The 19,483-nt window shown below is 35.1% G+C and overlaps 1 protein-coding gene across 1 annotated transcript in view; it reads left to right on the top strand.

Moving 5' to 3' along the window:
• rasa2 (RAS p21 protein activator 2) overlaps positions 1 to 19,483 on the top strand; it is a 57,787-nt gene that overhangs the window by 12,570 nt on the left and 25,734 nt on the right. The window contains exons 2-9 of the mRNA XM_065265083.2: positions 290 to 413; positions 6,811 to 6,914; positions 7,019 to 7,113; positions 12,260 to 12,333; positions 15,277 to 15,360; positions 15,565 to 15,637; positions 15,745 to 15,821; positions 16,529 to 16,630. Coding sequence (XP_065121155.1) covers positions 290 to 413; positions 6,811 to 6,914; positions 7,019 to 7,113; positions 12,260 to 12,333; positions 15,277 to 15,360; positions 15,565 to 15,637; positions 15,745 to 15,821; positions 16,529 to 16,630 — 733 coding nt within the window. The remainder of the gene's footprint in view (positions 1 to 289; positions 414 to 6,810; positions 6,915 to 7,018; positions 7,114 to 12,259; positions 12,334 to 15,276; positions 15,361 to 15,564; positions 15,638 to 15,744; positions 15,822 to 16,528; positions 16,631 to 19,483) is intronic.

Here is a 19,483-nt window from a genome sequence, read left to right as displayed (position 1 = left end):
AACCACACAACTGACAAACCCCTAATCCAATTGTGTGTAATGTTCAGCATAATTAATATCCTCTGCAACTCAATGATGGTATGAGCAAAAAAAGTGCTTGTGTGTGCGTGTTTGGTTATAACTGACTGCATAATAATTAAACTTAACTTTATTATGTCTAAAAGAAGCCTTGGTTTAGCACAGGAAAATTTCCTTACAAATATGGTGTATGTAGCAGAAACCAATGCATGAGTTTGTTTTTGGTGCACTAGTAGTCGACCCCTTGTTTACGTGTGTCCTCTCTCGACAGGCGAAGCGAAGAATCTGGGTCCGAGCTCAGGGCCGAACCGTCTCCGTGACCTCTGCACATTTTGTACCATCAGTCTGGATCAGGAGGAAGTGTACCGCACTAAAGTCTACGAGAAGAGCGTCAGGTGAGACGACACGCACGCTGGTCCACATAAGCACGAACGCATCGCTTGACATGCAAAGCCTTATGCTGATGATGATGATGTTTATCTCTGTACAGCAATTCTCATATGTGTGGTTTCTATGTTGAATTACTGTAATGTACATGTCATACGGCCTATATTTGCCTTCCTGCTTCTCATTTATACAAAATACATACTCTAAAGGGCAAACTAAACAAAATACTGAGTAAAAATAAAATATTATAAGTAGGATTGCAACTAACGATTATTTTCATAATCGATTAATCGACTAATTGAATAAAAACTAGTGCTGGCCGCGATTAATCACATACAAAATAAAAGTTGATTTTCGCATAATATATCTGTGTGTGTGCTATGTCTAATTATTATATAAATTTAAACACACACACATACATATATACAGTTCAGAATTTTTTAAATGTATATATTATTATTTTTTAAATGTATGTTACACACAGCACACACTTGTATAATGCTAAAAATCACTTTTATTTTGTATGCAATTAATCGCGATGAATCTTTGCCCAGCACTAAAAAAACAAATATTTGCTAAAAAAGTAATAAAGCTAAATAAGGAATTAAATTAGGGTATTCACATAGAAGTGTACTTTTAAAGTGCAAAAGCCACACACTACTACAGAATCTTTTTCATTTTGTAAAAAAGTTTCATCAAATAAAAAAGTTTGTGCAGCTTTTAAATTGTCAAAATATAAATACACAAAACGAATTGAGTCTTTAGGGATGTGCTTGTGAGGAAATTTTGCCACAGATTTATACACTCATTTTATTCTTCAACTTTAGACCTTGATGAGAATTAACATTATTCGTTATTAACAAAATAAATAAGCCATCATTATATGAATGTGATATACGTTGTTACAATAATAAAAACCTTGATTACTCTATTACTTTAAAACAGATGCTTAGTTTGTTTTTCATACTATTTTTATGAAAACCCAACAACAATTAAACAAAAATTATTTTAATTATTATATTAAAGGACGAATCGTAATCTTTATAAACCAGCGATCGTTTGAGCTTTAGCTTCCGTCGTTTTCCTGTCAGGGTTGCCAGATCCGCGTAACAAAACAAAATTGGGCCATTCAAAATTAATTTAAATCATCCCAATCTTCCAAATCACATTTTGAATAACTAATGAACCAAATCCTTCTATCTCTAATAAAAAAATTGTGTTGCAAAGTATTACCCATATTATTTTACAGTGCCTTTAGCACATATCTTAAACCTAACCCTGTTATTAATTAATAGTAGTTAATATTTAAGTACATAAGTCCACTGTAACAAGGACACCTTAAAATCAAGTTTTATATTTTCTGAAGAAAATTTTGCTATTGTCTCTCAGTTTAAACACACTGCTGTACTCTGTTGCCAAAGTGTCTAGAGCGTTTTTTTTTTTTTATTATATATATATATATTTTATTTTATATATTTTATTTTCATTGTTGTTTCGGCTGTTTGCCCAGAAGTTGCTGGGGTATTCACGGTTGTTGCTAGAATGATGTTAAACGGTTGCTAGGATGTTTTGCTTTGCCACCAAGCAACTGTTCTCGTGGTTGATAAGGGATTGCTAGGGTGTTGCTAGCTGGTTTGCTTTTGGGGTTTTTTTTTTGGAATGTTTTAACACTTCTCAACAAACCACATGATTTGGATTGAATTGTGTTTTATCAGTTTAAAAAAAATTAGTTCACATCTAAAAAAGTTTGAAGCAGTACTTGCATATACTGGAATTTGTTTTGCGAATCGGCCCACAATAAAATTGTGTTTGATGGTGTCAAGTTGTTTAAGTTTCAGTTGCAGAAATGTCTAGTCACTAAAAGAAGATTTTCTTTACATCTCTCTTTTTCTTTCTAAAGGCTTTTCCTCTCTTGGTGTTTCACAACAGTTTTCCTCTCTGTTCAAAGGGCTCTGTCGGCTGTGTCTAAGGAAGCGTGTCCACCTACACTTTCCTCACTATTCTCTCTCACACTCGCTATCTGTCGTTTTCTTTCATTCACACACTCGCTCACAGTCGGACTCTCTCAGAGCGTGAAGCTTTTCCTGAATCTTTATTTAGCTTTAGTAATCTGGCTTATTATTAAGCACAATTTCTTTACCCTTTAGTAGTTCGAGGCCATTTGCCCGTTTTATTTGGCTCTGTTTTGTGTAGGTACAGTGTATCTGCGTTTGTGTAGGCAGGAGCACAAAATATCTTGAACACAGAAGATATTTTGATGAATGATTTTAGGTACACTGTTGATGGTACCCATTGACTTCTATAGTATTTCTTTTTCCTACTATGGAAGTCAATGGGTATTGTATTGTCAACTGTGTGGTTATCATTGTTCATCAGAATATATTTATTTGTGTTCAACAGAATAAAGAACTCATACAGGTTTTAAACAACATGAGAGTGAGTAAATGATGACAGAATTTTAGTTTTTGGGTGAACTTTCCCTTTAAGGAATATGTTTTGGTAATAAGCTTAAATATAAGTTGTTACATCTTAATTACTTTAGTGATTTTTGTGTGTTTTTTGAGTACCATATAAGGTAACATGATGACATTTTTATTTTAAAATTATTCATTTGTGTTCCTTAAAGGAGGTCATGTACATCTGAGATGGAATGAGTCCAAGTAATTTGAGAGGATTTTAATTTTGGGTGAACTATTCCTTTAATCTAGACATACAAATGTATATGAACACCATAGCATTGGTAAAAAATAACTTCTTTTCTGAGATATTTTTGCAGTAACTTAAAGGTCAGTTTACTTTAAGTTCATGAAGATGTCCTAGCAGAAGAGCCACAGGTGTAGTTGTGGTCGTTCCTGTAACTCAACAAGTAGTGCATGCCACAGGTTCACTTCCCAGGAAAAACGCACCTGCCAAATGTAAAAATTCCTAGTGAAAATTTTCCTAGTGGAAAAGAGCAATAAAACCTCATGTGGAAATTGACAAGTGTGTGCAGGTGTATGGTCACAGGAACATGATGGCATTCAATGCGATATAGACACATAAACAAAGAGACAGGTGTGTTGAGCAGTGGTGTAGTTTTAACTAAAAAAGTGGTATGCTAGTGCTACCCAGTGCCGGCGCCATTAGCATGCTGGCTCCCATATAAGAGGATGATAATGACATTTTAATATAAATTTACTTGTATGGTAACACACATATACATCTGAGAAAGCATGAGAGTTAATCAATTATGAGAGAACTTTCATATTTTGGTGAACTATTGCTTTAACATCCAAGATGTGTCAGAATACTTTGATTTGATATGTTTATTTGATTATGATTCACCAAAAAAAACCTCACAAACCTATATACATATTTTTTCTGCTGAACAAAAATACATTTTGTGAAGATATTTTGAAAAATGCTAATAAGCAAATAGTTCTGGGGCACCATTCACTTTCATAGTCTTAATTTTCCAGCCCAGTCTCATGAAATTTCGTTATGTAGTCACATATTTTTTTTTATTCTTTTTTCGCTTCGCATAAAATGACATCCCTACCCAAACCCAACTCTAGCCCCAACGCCAGGCGACATATAAAAAAAATAAATACGAAAAAAGTGTATAAACCAATGTATAAAGTGACATTGTATTGCAAGCACCAAATCTAACCCTAAACCAAAGCTGCAATGGTTTAAAAATAGGAAAAAGCAGTTGAGTAACCATGATCACGAAAAAACGCGGAAATTTGTGATAATATCACGAAAAAAAAATCAAAAAAATACGTGACTATATCACGAAACTTTGTGAGACTGGGTAGTAATTTTCCTATTATGGAAGTCAATGGTGCCCCAGATCTGATTGGTTATAAACAATATTTAAAATATATTCCTTTGTGTTCAGTACAAGTTTGGAAAACCTTTAGGGTGAGTAAATGATGACAGAACTTTCATTGTTGTACTATTCCTTTAACAAACATATTTTTGATACTTGTAGTTTGATCACTGTCTGTCACAGAACTGTACTGTTTCCTGCGCTTATTCTCTTAGCACATCTGCTGTACTCAGTCAGCCAAAGGTCACACTTGAGCCCTGTTAAGTAGACAATATTTTAGTTAACAACAAGCTTGCTGTTTGCATAAGGAAAATGTTATTGCTCATAGGTAGCTCAGGAGAGTTATTAGTTACTGTATGTTGTATTTACGCATTAGCTTTGCCTCAACTTTACTTAAACATATAACACAAATACCATAACATTATAATGTCATAAATTTTCCACATACATTTGGAGTTTCTTGCTTTTATGTTCCGATAATCCAGTCTTAAACCCTATTCAGACAGTAGTTGTTTCTTATGAGGATGTCTGTAAACAATACATTTGCATGCCTCATCCATGATAAAACTCAGATGAAGATACATTTGGGGTGGATGTGTGAGTTAATAATTCGAAACACCTGGAAAAGCGCTGCTTATTCACATGACCCGGATACTTGATTTTATGTATACGGAATAGTATTAATTTGTGTAAATTAATACATCTGAGAAAAACACTACATTCTGGATTCAAATGATAACAAAAAATCACTGACTACCCCTTGTAATTATGAAAATAACTTATGTCCTCATGAGAAACAATTAACGTCCGAATAGGGCTCTGGAAAAATGTGATAAGATATGTTTGATTTTATGAGGAGCTCTGATGCAAAGCTATCTTTTCAAAAATTATATAATGGTATTTATCGATTGTTCTCTGCACATTATACTTTCGTCAGATCTGCTTAGTCCAGGCCTCAGGTCATGATTTGGATGAACTATATTGCACAAAATGACAGCGAGTCACATTCACATTTGTGCTATATAAATAAAATTGTTTTGTATTGAATTTAAACTTGTGTGAATTTGCCATTGACATGGATGTGTGTTAGAGGTGTTCACGGGACCACTTAGATCCAAAAACCTGAGGTCTGACCTGAGACCCGAGCGGGTTCAGGTCTAAAGTTTCATGTGTGCCTCAGACACAGGTCGGGTATAATATTAGCGCCATCTGGTCTCGGGTAATTTAAAATGAGTTTGTTTTGACAGAACGGACACGAGGGACCCAAACTATCTTGCGTGTTTGCATCAAATCCTTTTCCAACCCACCCTCTGTTTGCCAAGAGCGCTTGTGACATTGTGTGGCTGGCGGTAGGTTAATTTTTGTTGAGACAGATCTGTCAATCAATTTTAAATGTACACTTTAGCGCTTGGTGTCGTCGTCCGATAACAAATGAAAATAGATGGAGCAGTGGGCCAAACTGGTTGCGAGGCCACCAGTTTTTTTTGTCTGACTGGTGTGCGCGGGGCTGCAGACTGCACACACGTCAGTGCCGTTTACATTCGGGTCCAGTCGGGTTAAAAAAAATTGCCACTGGGTCAGGTCGGATTCAGGTCTAATTTTCTCTGGTCTGTCTTGGGTCAGTTCTTTCTTTTAAAAAAAAGTATTTATGCACCTCGGGTTCGGGTAAAAAGTGTTTCGGGTCATTTCGGGTACATTTCTTTGTACCCGAGAAGACCTCTACTGTGTTGTTCAGTTTTTTTTTACATTCTGATTAATAGGGATGCACCGATAGGATTTTTTGGACCGGTACCGATTTAAACAGACAACGTCTGACCGATACTGATGCCGATACCGATATTAAACACTTGTATACAATACTATACAGGTGGTCTATTAGCTAGTTTATTTCTGCATCAAATTATTTTTACTGAACATGGATTGGATCTAATTAACATAATAAGAGAGGCACAAATTAAGCTAAAACAAATATAATAAGACAGCATGACAACCTTCAAATGTGGTTTTTGCTATTCAGCATTTATTTTATTAACAACGTTAACTCATTTTTTTTTTACATATAATGGATTTCTTTATGCAGTTAATTAATAAACAATCGGTATCGGCCTTTCTCGTGCTATTGCCGATATGCCGATGGTTTCAAATTCATCAAAAATCGGCCGATAAATATCGGCGGCTGATACATCGGTGCATCACTACTGATTAATCATTTGCAATGTTATTAGTTGCATATTTAGTGATGTCCAAATAGTCCAAATAGATTTTTTAAAAGTGTAGGTTTTTGCCAAAAAGCTTGAATGCATTTTAAGGGTTTTAAGTGACTAAAGTGACATTTGTGAATATATATATATATATATATATATATATGTTACATTTTCATAAGTGCCAAAATGCTAATTTACAAGAAAACATGATGCACTTAGAGGGTTTTGTATCTGTACTTATATATCAAGTTTGTAGATCTTGGTATCTTGAGAAGTCTGAGCAAAGAAAACTTTAGAAAAGTCTTTAGAGAAATACTCGAAAAGAAGGAGATCTTCATGTATTCCTTATTTTTTTCTCTAATCATTAACCCTTTGATTTTTGTGCTTCAGTCCGTTCTTTGGAGAGGACTTCTACTTCGAAATTCCCCGCCCGTTTCAATGCCTGTCCTTCTATGTGTACGCCAAGAGCATGTTTCAAAGAGATCTACCTGTAGGTCAGTATCTCTCGCCCTTGTTTTCTTTCATTTACCCATCCCTTCTGACGAATACACTGTGTACATGTCAACTAAACCGTGCGTGTGTGTGTGTATGTTTGTAGGAAAAGTAGCCATCAGGAAGGAAGATCTATATAAGTACAGCGGGAAAGAGAACTGGTTTCATTTACAGCCCGTGGATCCACATTCAGAAGTTCAGGTAAGTGGACGAACACATCTGACTTTTGGATTGGATGTGAATTATCATTCCACACAAACACACAGCTAATAAAAAGCATGGCCCTATACTTCCCTTATGTGGTTAGTCTTCAGCTGTGGTTTAAGCCAATCGGGTGAGTTTATAATTACTCATCGCCTCTCTGTACCCAATGAGATCAATACATGATTAGTCAGCTCTTATATGTGGTCCAATGAGTTTAAAGCAGATGCAAGCCCCGCTCCACATCCTGTTTTTGTGTATGGTATACGCACAGATCTGTTTTGTACACAAGTGTGATTCACCGTTCAGCAGAACAGTGGCGGTTGTGAAGGTGTGGGTTTGCTGTATTAGAAACAAAAAGTGCTTATGCAAAAGAAATTGCTCTCATAAAAACGCATGTTTACAAAAAACAGAGACGATTTTAAATAGCGATGTCAAAAATATTTGACTGTTTACGGTTTTAGACACCAATAGCTGTGACTGATAAAAATACATTTATTTTTAGCTATTTAGTTTGTGTAAAAATTATGGTAACACTTTCTATAAAGCCCATGCTTATAATGAATTAGTTTATAGGTAACTAATACTATTCTATAAATAGACACACCTTTATAAATGCATTAGTGATGGCTTTAGGTAAAGTGGAAGCATATGATACAAATGTAAGGAATGTTATTCATTATCCATTTTAAAATGTTTATTTGCAGACTTAACCAATGAAAATAAAAATACATAAATTCTATTCAAACCAACAATTTATAGCAATTTAAATACAAGTAAAAAACAACAGCAACATTTTTTAATGAATAACATCTTCATGATTTCCTAACATTTGCATTAGGAAAACTGTATTGTATGCTTTCACTTTACTCAAAGCCATTAATAATACAATTCTTTTATTTGACAAAGAACTAAATCTGCATTACTTATATGTTATAACTAGGGCCGGGACTTTAACGCGTTAATTAAGATTAATTAATTACACAAAAAATAACGCGTTAAACATTTTAACGCATTTTAATCGCACTTATTAATAGAGTCATTCGTAAATGCTGCAGACCCTGTTTTAGTTCGAGAACTCCGGGGTTGTGATGCAGTGTAAATTAAAGTAGACGGAACCTAAACGAACAGCTGATTTTAACGTGACAACGCATCAATTTCAAAGTAAAAATGATTTATTCTGGTAAATGGAGGTTTGCAACGGAGGTTTTGCCCAATAAACATCTACCAACAAACTACAGATTATTTTAACATGTATCCTAATGTCTGTTATATGTTAATGTTTGAGTATTGTTGGGTTTAAATATTGTTGTAATGTTGTTTTGTTTCAATTTAATTAGTTTATTACGAGTTTAATTTAAGTTTTGTTTGCTACTTTAAAACGAATTTCGTTTCAAATAATTTGTCTCGTAATTATAAACAATGTTTTGTTGTTAGGTTTTGTGAATATAAATTAAAAAGAACATTAAAAGCAACACCGTGCATCTCATTGATGCATATGCTACCGAATGCCAAAACATGCAGTGAGTAGCCTATATCACTTACTTTTCAAAAAATCAGCCTGGCAGTGCCCAGAAGTTAAATTTACACGCGCAAGAGCATAATGTAGCAGCACGTTTGATTTGCGGTGTGCTTAAGACTTTTAAAAATCAACTTCATATTAATTTTAATAGGCTACTTTGACGGAGGACACGCACAGAGAACAGCGACAGCAGGTAAAGGAAAAAAGTTAAACGAATAGAGTCAGTTTGTAAGAACATTTTTAAATTGACTATAAGATCATCAATATGAACTCTGAACAATGAACTATTATAAACATAACAGCAAGAAAAGCTGAAGAGTAACTCGCAACATTAAAGCAATAAGCATTTATGTAGGCTAAAGCTATATATCACCTCTTATTTTTTTTATTTAGTTAAGTTTCAATGGTAACACTAAAGGCGCGTACATTATGCAGCGCTTTTCACATCCGAATCCCACTTAAGAAACTTATAAACGATGTGCAACCAACTTAAAAAATATATTATGCACATTTTTATATATTTTAATTTTAATATAGGCTATATAGTATATTATGTTTTGTTGTTTTTATACGCGAGGTGGGGCATCCGCGCACATAGGTACCAGAACACAGACAGTCAAAACCTGAGAAGTCCCGAACCCTGCAATTATTAAACAAATGACTACTTTAAGAAATGCGGGCCAGGAAGCGGGTCGGGTATAATATATATATTTTTTTTCTTTTCGGTCCGAGTTGCGGGCGGGTTGTTTATACATTGACCCGCGCATCACTGGTAAGCGTCGATAAGAGCATGGTTGTGTGTAAGATATGCAACAAGGAATTCACATATCACCGCAGCACATCGAGCCTCAAGTATCATCTCAATGCAAAACATACAGCAGCTAGCGTGGACATTAGCCCCACTCCGGGTACAACGACTTGGTTGAACAAAAATAAACAATATTTTGTTAAGCTTATGTATTCAGTCATTATTCATAAAAATCCATGTAAAAATACTTCTTAATGTTCTCAGGTCAAATATTTATATGAGATTAAAATGCGATTAATTTAGATTAATTAATTACAAAGCCTCTAATTAATTAGATTAATTTTTTTAATCGAGTCCCGGCCCTAGTTATAACTATAATATAATGACATTATGTCTTTAAAATTACACTTATTGATGTATATGACTGAGTAATTACTACGTTTAAATCTGTGTTTAATGGATTATGAGCATGCGCATTGAAAAAGCAAGTGCGTTGCTTATAAGTAATAATAAAAATATTATAAATGTAACTATAAATGTTCTTATAATGGGGTATAGGTGTTGTTGTGTCTTTATAAATATATTGTAAGTTAACATTTCCAGGCAGCTCGCATGTTGCAACAGGGTGAAAAACACAATATTTGACTTTAATTATTATTAGACTCTGTTTTTATGAAGGTGTTTGTGACTTTGTTTTTGTGACAGGTATTTGTGTTCAGATATATATTCACCAACATGCTGGCATTTTATTTTTTGTGTGCGCACAGTATAATTTGAAAGAAACGCGTAGGAGTTTGTGGGTGTTTTTATTTTGTTTTTCCTCTCTCTGCTTCTTCTCTTTCTCATTTTAACATTATCAGCTTTATCACGTTTGACTAACTCTAAAAGGTTATTTCAACATGTATCATCATGTTATATCATAAACATTTGTTATTTTATCAGTCCACACACCACAAGCAACACTTTTTTCTGATGTTGACCTTCTGGTGTATGCCCGTGTAACTCTCAAACTACGTTTTTATTTGTGTTTTATTTTACATATTTACTTTAAATACTTTAATATTTATTTATTTTTAGTCAGATGCTTGGTGGAATAGATCATTGAATAGTCTAAAGTTCAGATAGAGTCGCCTCTTACAATATAACTGCACAAGATAACAATATAACATCAGATTTCACAAGAAGTTTGTTTTTAATATACAATAGATAACATGAAAAGGATTTGGTCACTTATATGTATATGTTGTAAAACATTATTAGTCATCATATTAAATGTGATGAACTAAACTTGTGATCACTCTGTTCGGACACCTGTTTGAATTTAAGAGGAAGTGACTTCACACATCCAACAGAATGACCTTAACGTCAGATGTTTAAAGGTCATTGCAAAAATAGCCAAGAAAAGTGAAGTTAGTTTTGACAAGTTTGGCATGCAGATGGCACTTGCTGTCAATAGTTCAGTCACAATTAATTTGATAGTTGGTAAAAAAAATTGTGTTTGCATATTTTAAGTATGTATACTATATGTAATTATTATGCATACATTGTATAAAGCAAATTATTTATTAAGATAATTAAAATAATTTGCTTTATATATTAATTATATATATATATATATATATATATATATATATATATATATATATATATATATATATATATATATATATATATATAATCTTTTTTAAATATATACATGAATGTTTGTGTATTTATATATATATACATAATCATTACACAAAGTTCACACACACATGAATTATGGAAACACAAACTTTTATTTTGTAAGTGATTAATTTTGAAAGCCCTAAGTGACTATATTTCTCAAACAGAATCAAACACACAGGGAATATAAACACTGATCTCATTGTAAACTTCACTTAACAACTTTATTTTTAAAGAATGACAGAGTAAAATAATAATTAAAGCTGTGTCTTAATTCCAAGACTGCGACCCCCGAAGGCATTCCAAGAACAATTGCGTCACAACGGCTGGATATTTTAAAATAAATATTTAAAGCATTTGTTAAATAAAAGTGTGTATTTTGCAGAATAAAAAGCCCACTATTTAGTATTATTAAGAATGTTTTGGAATAATATTTTTCTTATTTTTCAATATATTTTGCGTTGGTTATAGTTTAATCTATATCGTGTTTTATTTTCTAAAAATAAAATAGATGTTTTTCTGGTTACAAACTTATTTTAATACGTCAGAAACGCAATGGGAGGGAACAGCAGGTGACGCAGGTGTTATGGATCCTCCATACTAGTCTCCTTGTGGACTTCGGAGGCTGGTCCTTCAAAGGATCCAGCCTTCGAATTGGGACACAGCTAAAATGTGTTAGTTGCCCTTTATTTTACGGTGTTACTGTTATAGCATAATTATACATTTAATTACAAATTAATAATGATTAACAACATGTACTTACTAAATGTGTAGGCTTTGGTTTAGTGTTAGGTGCATGTAATTATGCACAATTTACTGTTATTACTATAGCAAATACAAATGTAAGGAAGACACAGTAAAATAAAATGTTATCAAAGCGTTATAAAGCATCAGCAATGCTAAACATATTTAAAGAAATTTGTAATTGTTGCTTCAGTGTCTGAATATTTTGTAGAGGGGCCACAGTGTAAAATCGCTTATCAAAATCATGTTGTCAAGAATGCATAAATATTCACAGGAATGTTTTTGGCTCTTTTATGAATGAATGAGGTCAGTCCACCAAACAATGTCCATTAACCAAAGACAATATATGACAGGCTGTATAAACCACACTGAGTCCTGATGACTGTTTGCTTGTGTTATCCAGTATAAATAAACTTGAATGCAGTGTAATGGATCTGTGTTGAAATGAGTTTTTTCTGTTCTGGCAGGGGAAGGTTCATTTAGAAATGAGATTGAATGAATTGATCACAGAGACGGGATCTGTTCAGCAGCTTGTGGTTCAGTAAGTAATGTCTCTCTGTCAAACTGTATGTGAGTGTGTGTTTGTGTTTGTGGTCAATTTCAGTGTTTCTAATGTCAACATGCAACCATTTTTACTTCTGTATTGCGACATATTTCTATGTTGAAACAGGACATTTAATTTATTAAAAATTTAATTTTAATATAGACATATCATGACTTTTCCATCTTTAAGTGCTATAATTGGGTTCTCAGTGCTTCTATCAACTTAGAAAATGTGATAAAGATCAACCCAGTATCTTAGTTTTGGTAAACCATTCTCTGCAAGCATGTGAAAAATAGGTCATTGAAATGTGTCTCCCCTTGTGATGTCAGAAGGGGATAATACCGCCCCTTAATCTGCACTATCCAACCACTTTAAAGGATACACCCAAAACTGCACATTTTTGCTCACACCTAAATGGTCATTTGAGCATATGTACTCTGGGACACTAAAGATTTATTTAACATCTTAAAAAAGTCTTGTGAAATGTCCCCTTTAAATCTGCATAGTAAAAAGTGAGGAATTAGCTGAATAAGATTTGGGTCAATAGTTAACCCCTTCTGTAAAAAGCTAATTTAGTCATGTATTGAATAAACCATATTGTAATGATCAGTGTTTTCAGAGACTTTCAGAGAGCGTAATTATATTTTCACCAAAGGATTTAAAGATGTTATTTGCAAAACAGTATATAGGGTCTATTTTTAACCTAAGTGGATTTGAATATTCAAACAGGGGCATATAATGCACGTAACATACATACTGTGTGCGGTCTCATCTCGCATGGACGTTGTGTTGCCGATCGCTGCTTCAGAGATGTGTGTGTTATTGAGAGAGGAAATAAACCTGTGATATTCACTTTCACACCTCTACAGGGTGTGTATGTGTATTCATTTAGGTGTGAAAATTGTTTGATTCAACACTGAGCTGTTGTGTGTTTAGCGTTGCCCTTCATTCACACTCTCCCACAGAGCAGATTGACGAAAGAGGAAGTGATGTCGTGACGACAGGAAGTCCGCTTTGCACTGTTCCTGTGGTTTTGTTTTGCCGTCACACTGCTTTTTCTCGTTTTCATCTTCTCTCCCTCTCTGTCGCTCTTTTACACCTTCCTCCTTACCGCTTCATTGGCGAGTTCGACCGTTGCCATGACAACTACGAGTGTGAATTACTTCCTGCCCTGGATAACAAAACCTTCTCCTTATTCATCTGAGACTTTTATTAATGCGTTTTCTCTTTTGACGCTTCCATTCATATTTTTGCATGTGACAAATCTCAGAGTAACATCGAAATATATCCTGTTTTTCTTTCTTAAAGAGTTAAATGAAAATTCTCTCATCATTTACTTACCCTGAAGTTGTTACAAACTTGTACGAATGTCTTTGTTCTGCTGAACACAAAGGAAGATGTTTTAAAGAATGTTTTTTCAACCAGGGGCACCATTCACTTCCATAGTATTATATTTTTCCTACTATGGAAGTCAATGGTGCCCCTAATCTGCTGATCATTATGCAAGTGCTTGAGTTTTGGTGAAATACAAGTCGTTCTTTAAGTGCACACTCACACTATTCAAACCAAACCGTCCCCAAGCGTGTTTGACCACCAAAAAAGGTTCAGTAACATGCCACACCCTGCCCTGGTTGCAGAGGTGGTCTCGGGCACCGTTCGCTTGGGCACGAAACGCACAGTGTGAGCACAAATCACGCTGGATTTCGGTTCAAAACAGAGAGATGGTAGTTGCCTGAAAGTAATCAATCCCTCCAGAATAACGTGATTATGCGTTTGCATGATTTAACGCATAATCAGCCAAAGTCTGCATATTTATGCGGGTGACGCATTTTTTCAAATACGCCGCATTTTCGCAGCATGAATTGCAGATTTTCGTGCGCAAAATATGCTGGGTTTGCATAATTTCATAGCAAAAAATCACATATATCTTAACAGAAAGTTAATTTTTTTTGCTTTTACCTTACACAAGCGCAGTAATGTCCCCTGTTGCCATGGGAACGTTATGAATTGACGTGATTATGTGACTTGAACATCATTGAAAAGCTGCAAACAGTTTTTGCAAGTTCCCGCAATTTCATCGCATAAAATTGCATAAATATACCGCATATTCCATCGCATTTTTTAAGAAAACGTCTTGCAAGATCAAGGATTTTTGCCCGCAACAATCACAAAAAAAACTCTTTTCTGGAAGGTCTGAGTATTTGAATAACATCTAGCACTTCCTGTTTTTTTCAAAACAATCACATCATAATGACGAAAGCGTGCTCGGATCGAACAAAATACAGTGTGAAGGACAATCGTGTGCCAAATGTGAATGCACCCTAAGTCATTTTACAGGAAAACCATTGTGGTCACTATTTCTCTCCTGGCTGTGTTCATGAGAAGCTTTGAACTCCCCTACCAGTGTAGATTTTGGTTTTAGTTTTTGGTAGGTCAATCTTTCAATAATCCATTTAAGTGGGTGCTGCTGATGTGTCAGGAAGGGAGTCGTCCTTCACACTTCACTGCAAACTCACATTTACCTCTGACTCAACTTTTCTGTTGGGGAATATCTGGAATGATGAATAAAAGTCCTGCCTTGCATTTTTTATCATTAAATATCCTGTTTCACTTTACTGAAGTTGAATGCCGTTTGTAAGATTGCAGATTAACGGTCGGTATTATTATAATAAGATCCCCTTTTGACATCACAAGAAGAGCCAACTTTCAATAACCTATTTTTTCACATGCTTGCAGAGAATGGTTTACCAAAACTAAGTTAATGGGTTTATCTTTTTCACATTTGTTTTATTGATAGAAGCACCGGAGACCCAATTATAGCACTTAAACATGGAAAAAGTTAGATTTTCACGATGAATAACTGTATTACCATTAACAAAATGTTGAAAAACTGTATCGTTTATCATTTGTTCATTTTTGTTCATTTGTGTTTCTTTGCAGGATAATTGCATGTCAAGGTTTGCCATTAATAAGCGGACAGAACTGTGATCCATACGCCACAGTAACGCTTGTAGGACCCGCCAGGTGAGTTTACACACATCCGAAGACCAAGTTAAGTGTATTGTGCGTACGTTGTATTGGAAACAGTCAGAATGAATTGTGATCTGAATCAGTCAGATGTCATAAGAAGGTTTTGGTCTCTGTCTCTGATCTGAGCTGAAATGAGTACAAAACATCCGCTCTGATTCAATAACAACATCCTGATGACTGTCTCATTTTTTCTCACAGGTCTGATCAGAAAAAAACTAAAGTAAAGAAGAAAACCAGTGACCCTCAGTTTGAAGAGACCTTTCATTTTGAAGTATAACCTTATTGATATTCAATGTGAATTTTGTAGACTTATCAGACCTTTTCATTCATTTTGCTCACATCACGTTTAAAATCTGTATCACTTTCCATGAAATTCAGGTCACAAGGTCAAGCAGTTACAAGGGAAGATCACATTTTCAAGTGGAAGAGGAAGACATGGAGAAACTAGAGATCAAGTGAGTTTTTCATGTAGATTTTTGTTTTACATTAACTTTTTACATCCTCTGACTGGATGCAGACGTGTTTTGTTCAAATCATTTTTAATTTACATTTGCCTGCATAACTATTTATAAATGCTTACGGTTATCAGGGTTGAGTGTTTATTTGTTTAAATAATTGTATGTTCTGTTGTATATGTACTTGATAAATGTGGCAATGATCTGATTCGACATATATGTGCCACTTTGAATCGCCCCATATAGCGCTCGACAGAAGCTGCCAGGTAAGCGTAAGTGAAACCATCAGGCGGCACATTAGATTATCACACTAATGTGTGTGTATGTGTGTGCATGGGTTTTTGGTGTTTTGGTTTTATTGTTTCCCACTCAAAAGTTATTTATATTTGTGGGCATGTTTGACGTAAAAAAAAAGCTTCTTTCTTACCAAGAGCTTCGGACAGTAATGAAAAGAAAAATGACTAATCCACTTCAGTGCAACTGCATCTGTGCTCTGCGTGCTCAATTTCAGATTCAGTTTGACTGAAAATGGGAGAAGTTGAAGCTTGTGATTCATACGGGGGTCTGAGTATATTGAAACAGAGCCGTGTGTGTGTGTGTGTGTGTGTGTGTGTGTGTGTGTGTGTGTGTGTGTGTGTGTGTGTTTATGTGTGTGTGTAAAAGTGTACATTTAGTTAATGCATGCTTTGTTGTTGACTCTTTTGCAGGGTTGAGCTATGGAATAATGGTAACTTGGCACAGGACGTGTTTTTAGGGGAGACACGGGTATCTGTGAAAATCCTGAGAATTGACCATGTGCACAAAGCCTGGTAAACACACACACACACACACACACACGCACATTCTGGTTTCCATGTTTTTTGGGGACATTCCATAGACGTAATGCATTTTATTCTGTACAAACTGTATATTCTATTCCCCTTACCTGCCCCATTCCCTAACCCCAACCATCACAGAAAACTGTCTGATACCTTAGATTTTCAAGAAACATCATTCTGTTTGATTTATTAGCTTGTTTCCTCATGGGGACATCAAAATGTCCCCACAAGGTCACAAAAATACTGGTATTCCTATCTTTGTGGGGACAATTGGTCCCCCCAACGTGATAATTACCCGGCCGCACACACACACACACACACACACACACACACACACACACACACACATATGTGGTTTTGTTTGGAACATAATAGACCTAACCCTCACAGAAACTTTTTGCCATTTGTTTTTAATTTATAAAAAGTTTGCATTTAGTTTGTTTAAAGACAATTGGTTTACGAGGTAATAGGAAGTGTGGTTGCACACATCATGTGTCATCATACACATTTCCTTGTAAAACACACACTTACAATTTAGTTTAATAAATCAGATTTTTACTATATGGTTTTGCTGAACAGACATGAATATAAAAACGTGAGTATCATAATGATACATAAACTGGCTGTGTCATTATAGCAGTTTTGAAATGTCACGTTCATTTCAATTCCGAGTTCAACTGTTAAAGGGGTCCTTGATTATGATTTTACATTTATAACTTCAGTTAGTGTGTAATGTTGCTGTTTGAGCCTAAACAACCTTTGCAAAGTTACAACGCTCAAAGTTTAATGCAAAGGGAGATATTTTTTGAACAGAAATGGCTTTTCAAAAACTACAAACGAACGACTGGTTGGAAACTTCTTCCTTTAATGTCATCACAAACCCCAAATTTTACACAAACAATACCTCTGCGAACACGTAACAAATGGGGTGAGACTATGTTCAGCTACAAACTTTTTTTGTTGTAGCAAGAAAGTAAACACTTTTTGGCTCTGCTAGCCAGTTAGCTAAATGCCAATTCATACTTTTCTGACAAACACCTGCAAACTTCTTTTTCATCCCACCAGCGTACTTCATATGGTTGGTTGTGATCATTGTACCGTACTTTCCGGACTATAAACCGCCGCACCGGAGTTTAAGCCGCATCATTCAAAAATGCCTCATTAAAGGGATAGTTCGGCCAAAAATGACATTAAACCCATGATTTACTCACCCCCAAGCTGTCCGAGTTGCATATGTCCATCGTTTTTCAGACAAACACATTTTCTGATATTTTATAAAATGTTTTAGATCTTTCAGTTGATTAAATGTAATGTTACGGGGTCCACCCATAGTCCACGACCTTCAAGTCCAAAAAAAGTGTGTCCATCCTTCACAAAATAAATCCAAACGGCTCCAGGATGACAAACAAAGGTCTTCTGAGGGTAATCCGCGCGGTGTTGTTGTAGAAATAACCATATTTAAAACTTTATTAACGAAAATAAATACCTTCCGGTAGCGCCGCCATCTTAGACTCCTCTGTATTCAGGAGAGAGTGTACGCACTTTTCTTAGTGACGTATGACAAATTCGGAGGGCGGGGGCACAGAGCAGCAGAGAGTAGCCTCCGTAGGCTGCGTAAGCTCTCATCCTGAATGATGTAAATGATTCTTTGATTAGTGATTTAATGTAGTGTTTACTAAAATGGTTCCCTTTAGCCACAGACACACTAAACATGGTTCTGTGTTTTATTTGGCTAGTGTAGTAAAGCCATGGTTAGTTTTCGTAATAGGTTTATAATTCTGCCGACAGATATTTGGGTACACTCGTTGTATAAAGACAAAACTAACGGTGCTATAGAGTCAGTAGAAATCACTGTAGATCCACAGTTTGTAATGGACAAAAAGCATACCATTCTAAAACATCATGTAAGGTTCTGCTCTGTCATCTTCATAATGTTCCCAGGGTCTGATTTAGGCTTAAATTGATATGGCAATATTGACACCATTGTTTACAGCAGTTTTTCCCAATCCAGGTCCTCGAGTACCCCCTCCCAGAAAGTTTTAGGGATGTTTCAGGGTTATTTAAAACACCTGATTCAGCCTCCTGCCAGAATAAGAAACATGTTTCTCAAGCTGTTGAGTTAAATCAGGAGACATCTAAAACATTCAGTGAGGGGGACGTGAGGACCAGGACTGGGAAACACTGGTTTACAGTACACTGGAGCACATGCAGAGATGACATATTTTTTAAGGCCAACCCGGAAACTCTGGTTCCCTCGCCAAAAAGCCCATTCCTAACCCTGTGTGTAACAGAAGTTTATGACATTTGCACGTTTTGTCCAACAAGATTATCTTCACAAAAATAAACACAACTTTTATGAATGTGTTTACTAGAAATGAAAAGCTAACCTCAGGCTACAAGCGAGACCAAACCACGATCTCTCGACAGCAACGTCATCACCACAAAGTTTCTAACTCTTTTAAACTTTTATTCAACGCGTTTAAAAACGTGTTTCCTGATAAGGAAATACTCTGTGGATGAATCTTTATTGGGAATTGTGCCCATGTTGTGCTGTTTTTGAGTTCTTCATGCGTGATGAAGTTTAAAGTCCTCGACAACGTCTATAGTCCAATGTAGCAACTTACTCCAGCCAAATATAAAAATTATGCCATAATGTACTCTCACATAAGCAATCCGAGAAACATATGTCCGTCATCTTTCAGTCAAACACATTTGAAGTTACTTTAGTAAATTTCTTTGCTTTTCCAAGCTTATTATGGGATCAGAGAAAAGTTTGAAATGTAAATATTTTTCTTACAAAATCACATCGATTACCCGCATATTAACTCATTGGAGCCTTGTGGA

This window comes from Paramisgurnus dabryanus, chromosome 9 (assembly GCF_030506205.2).
Source record: "Paramisgurnus dabryanus chromosome 9, PD_genome_1.1, whole genome shotgun sequence".
NCBI lineage: Eukaryota > Metazoa > Chordata > Actinopteri > Cypriniformes > Cobitidae > Paramisgurnus > Paramisgurnus dabryanus.
Note: the sequence above shows the minus strand (reverse complement) of the source record. Positions and strands in the feature narration are given on the sequence as shown.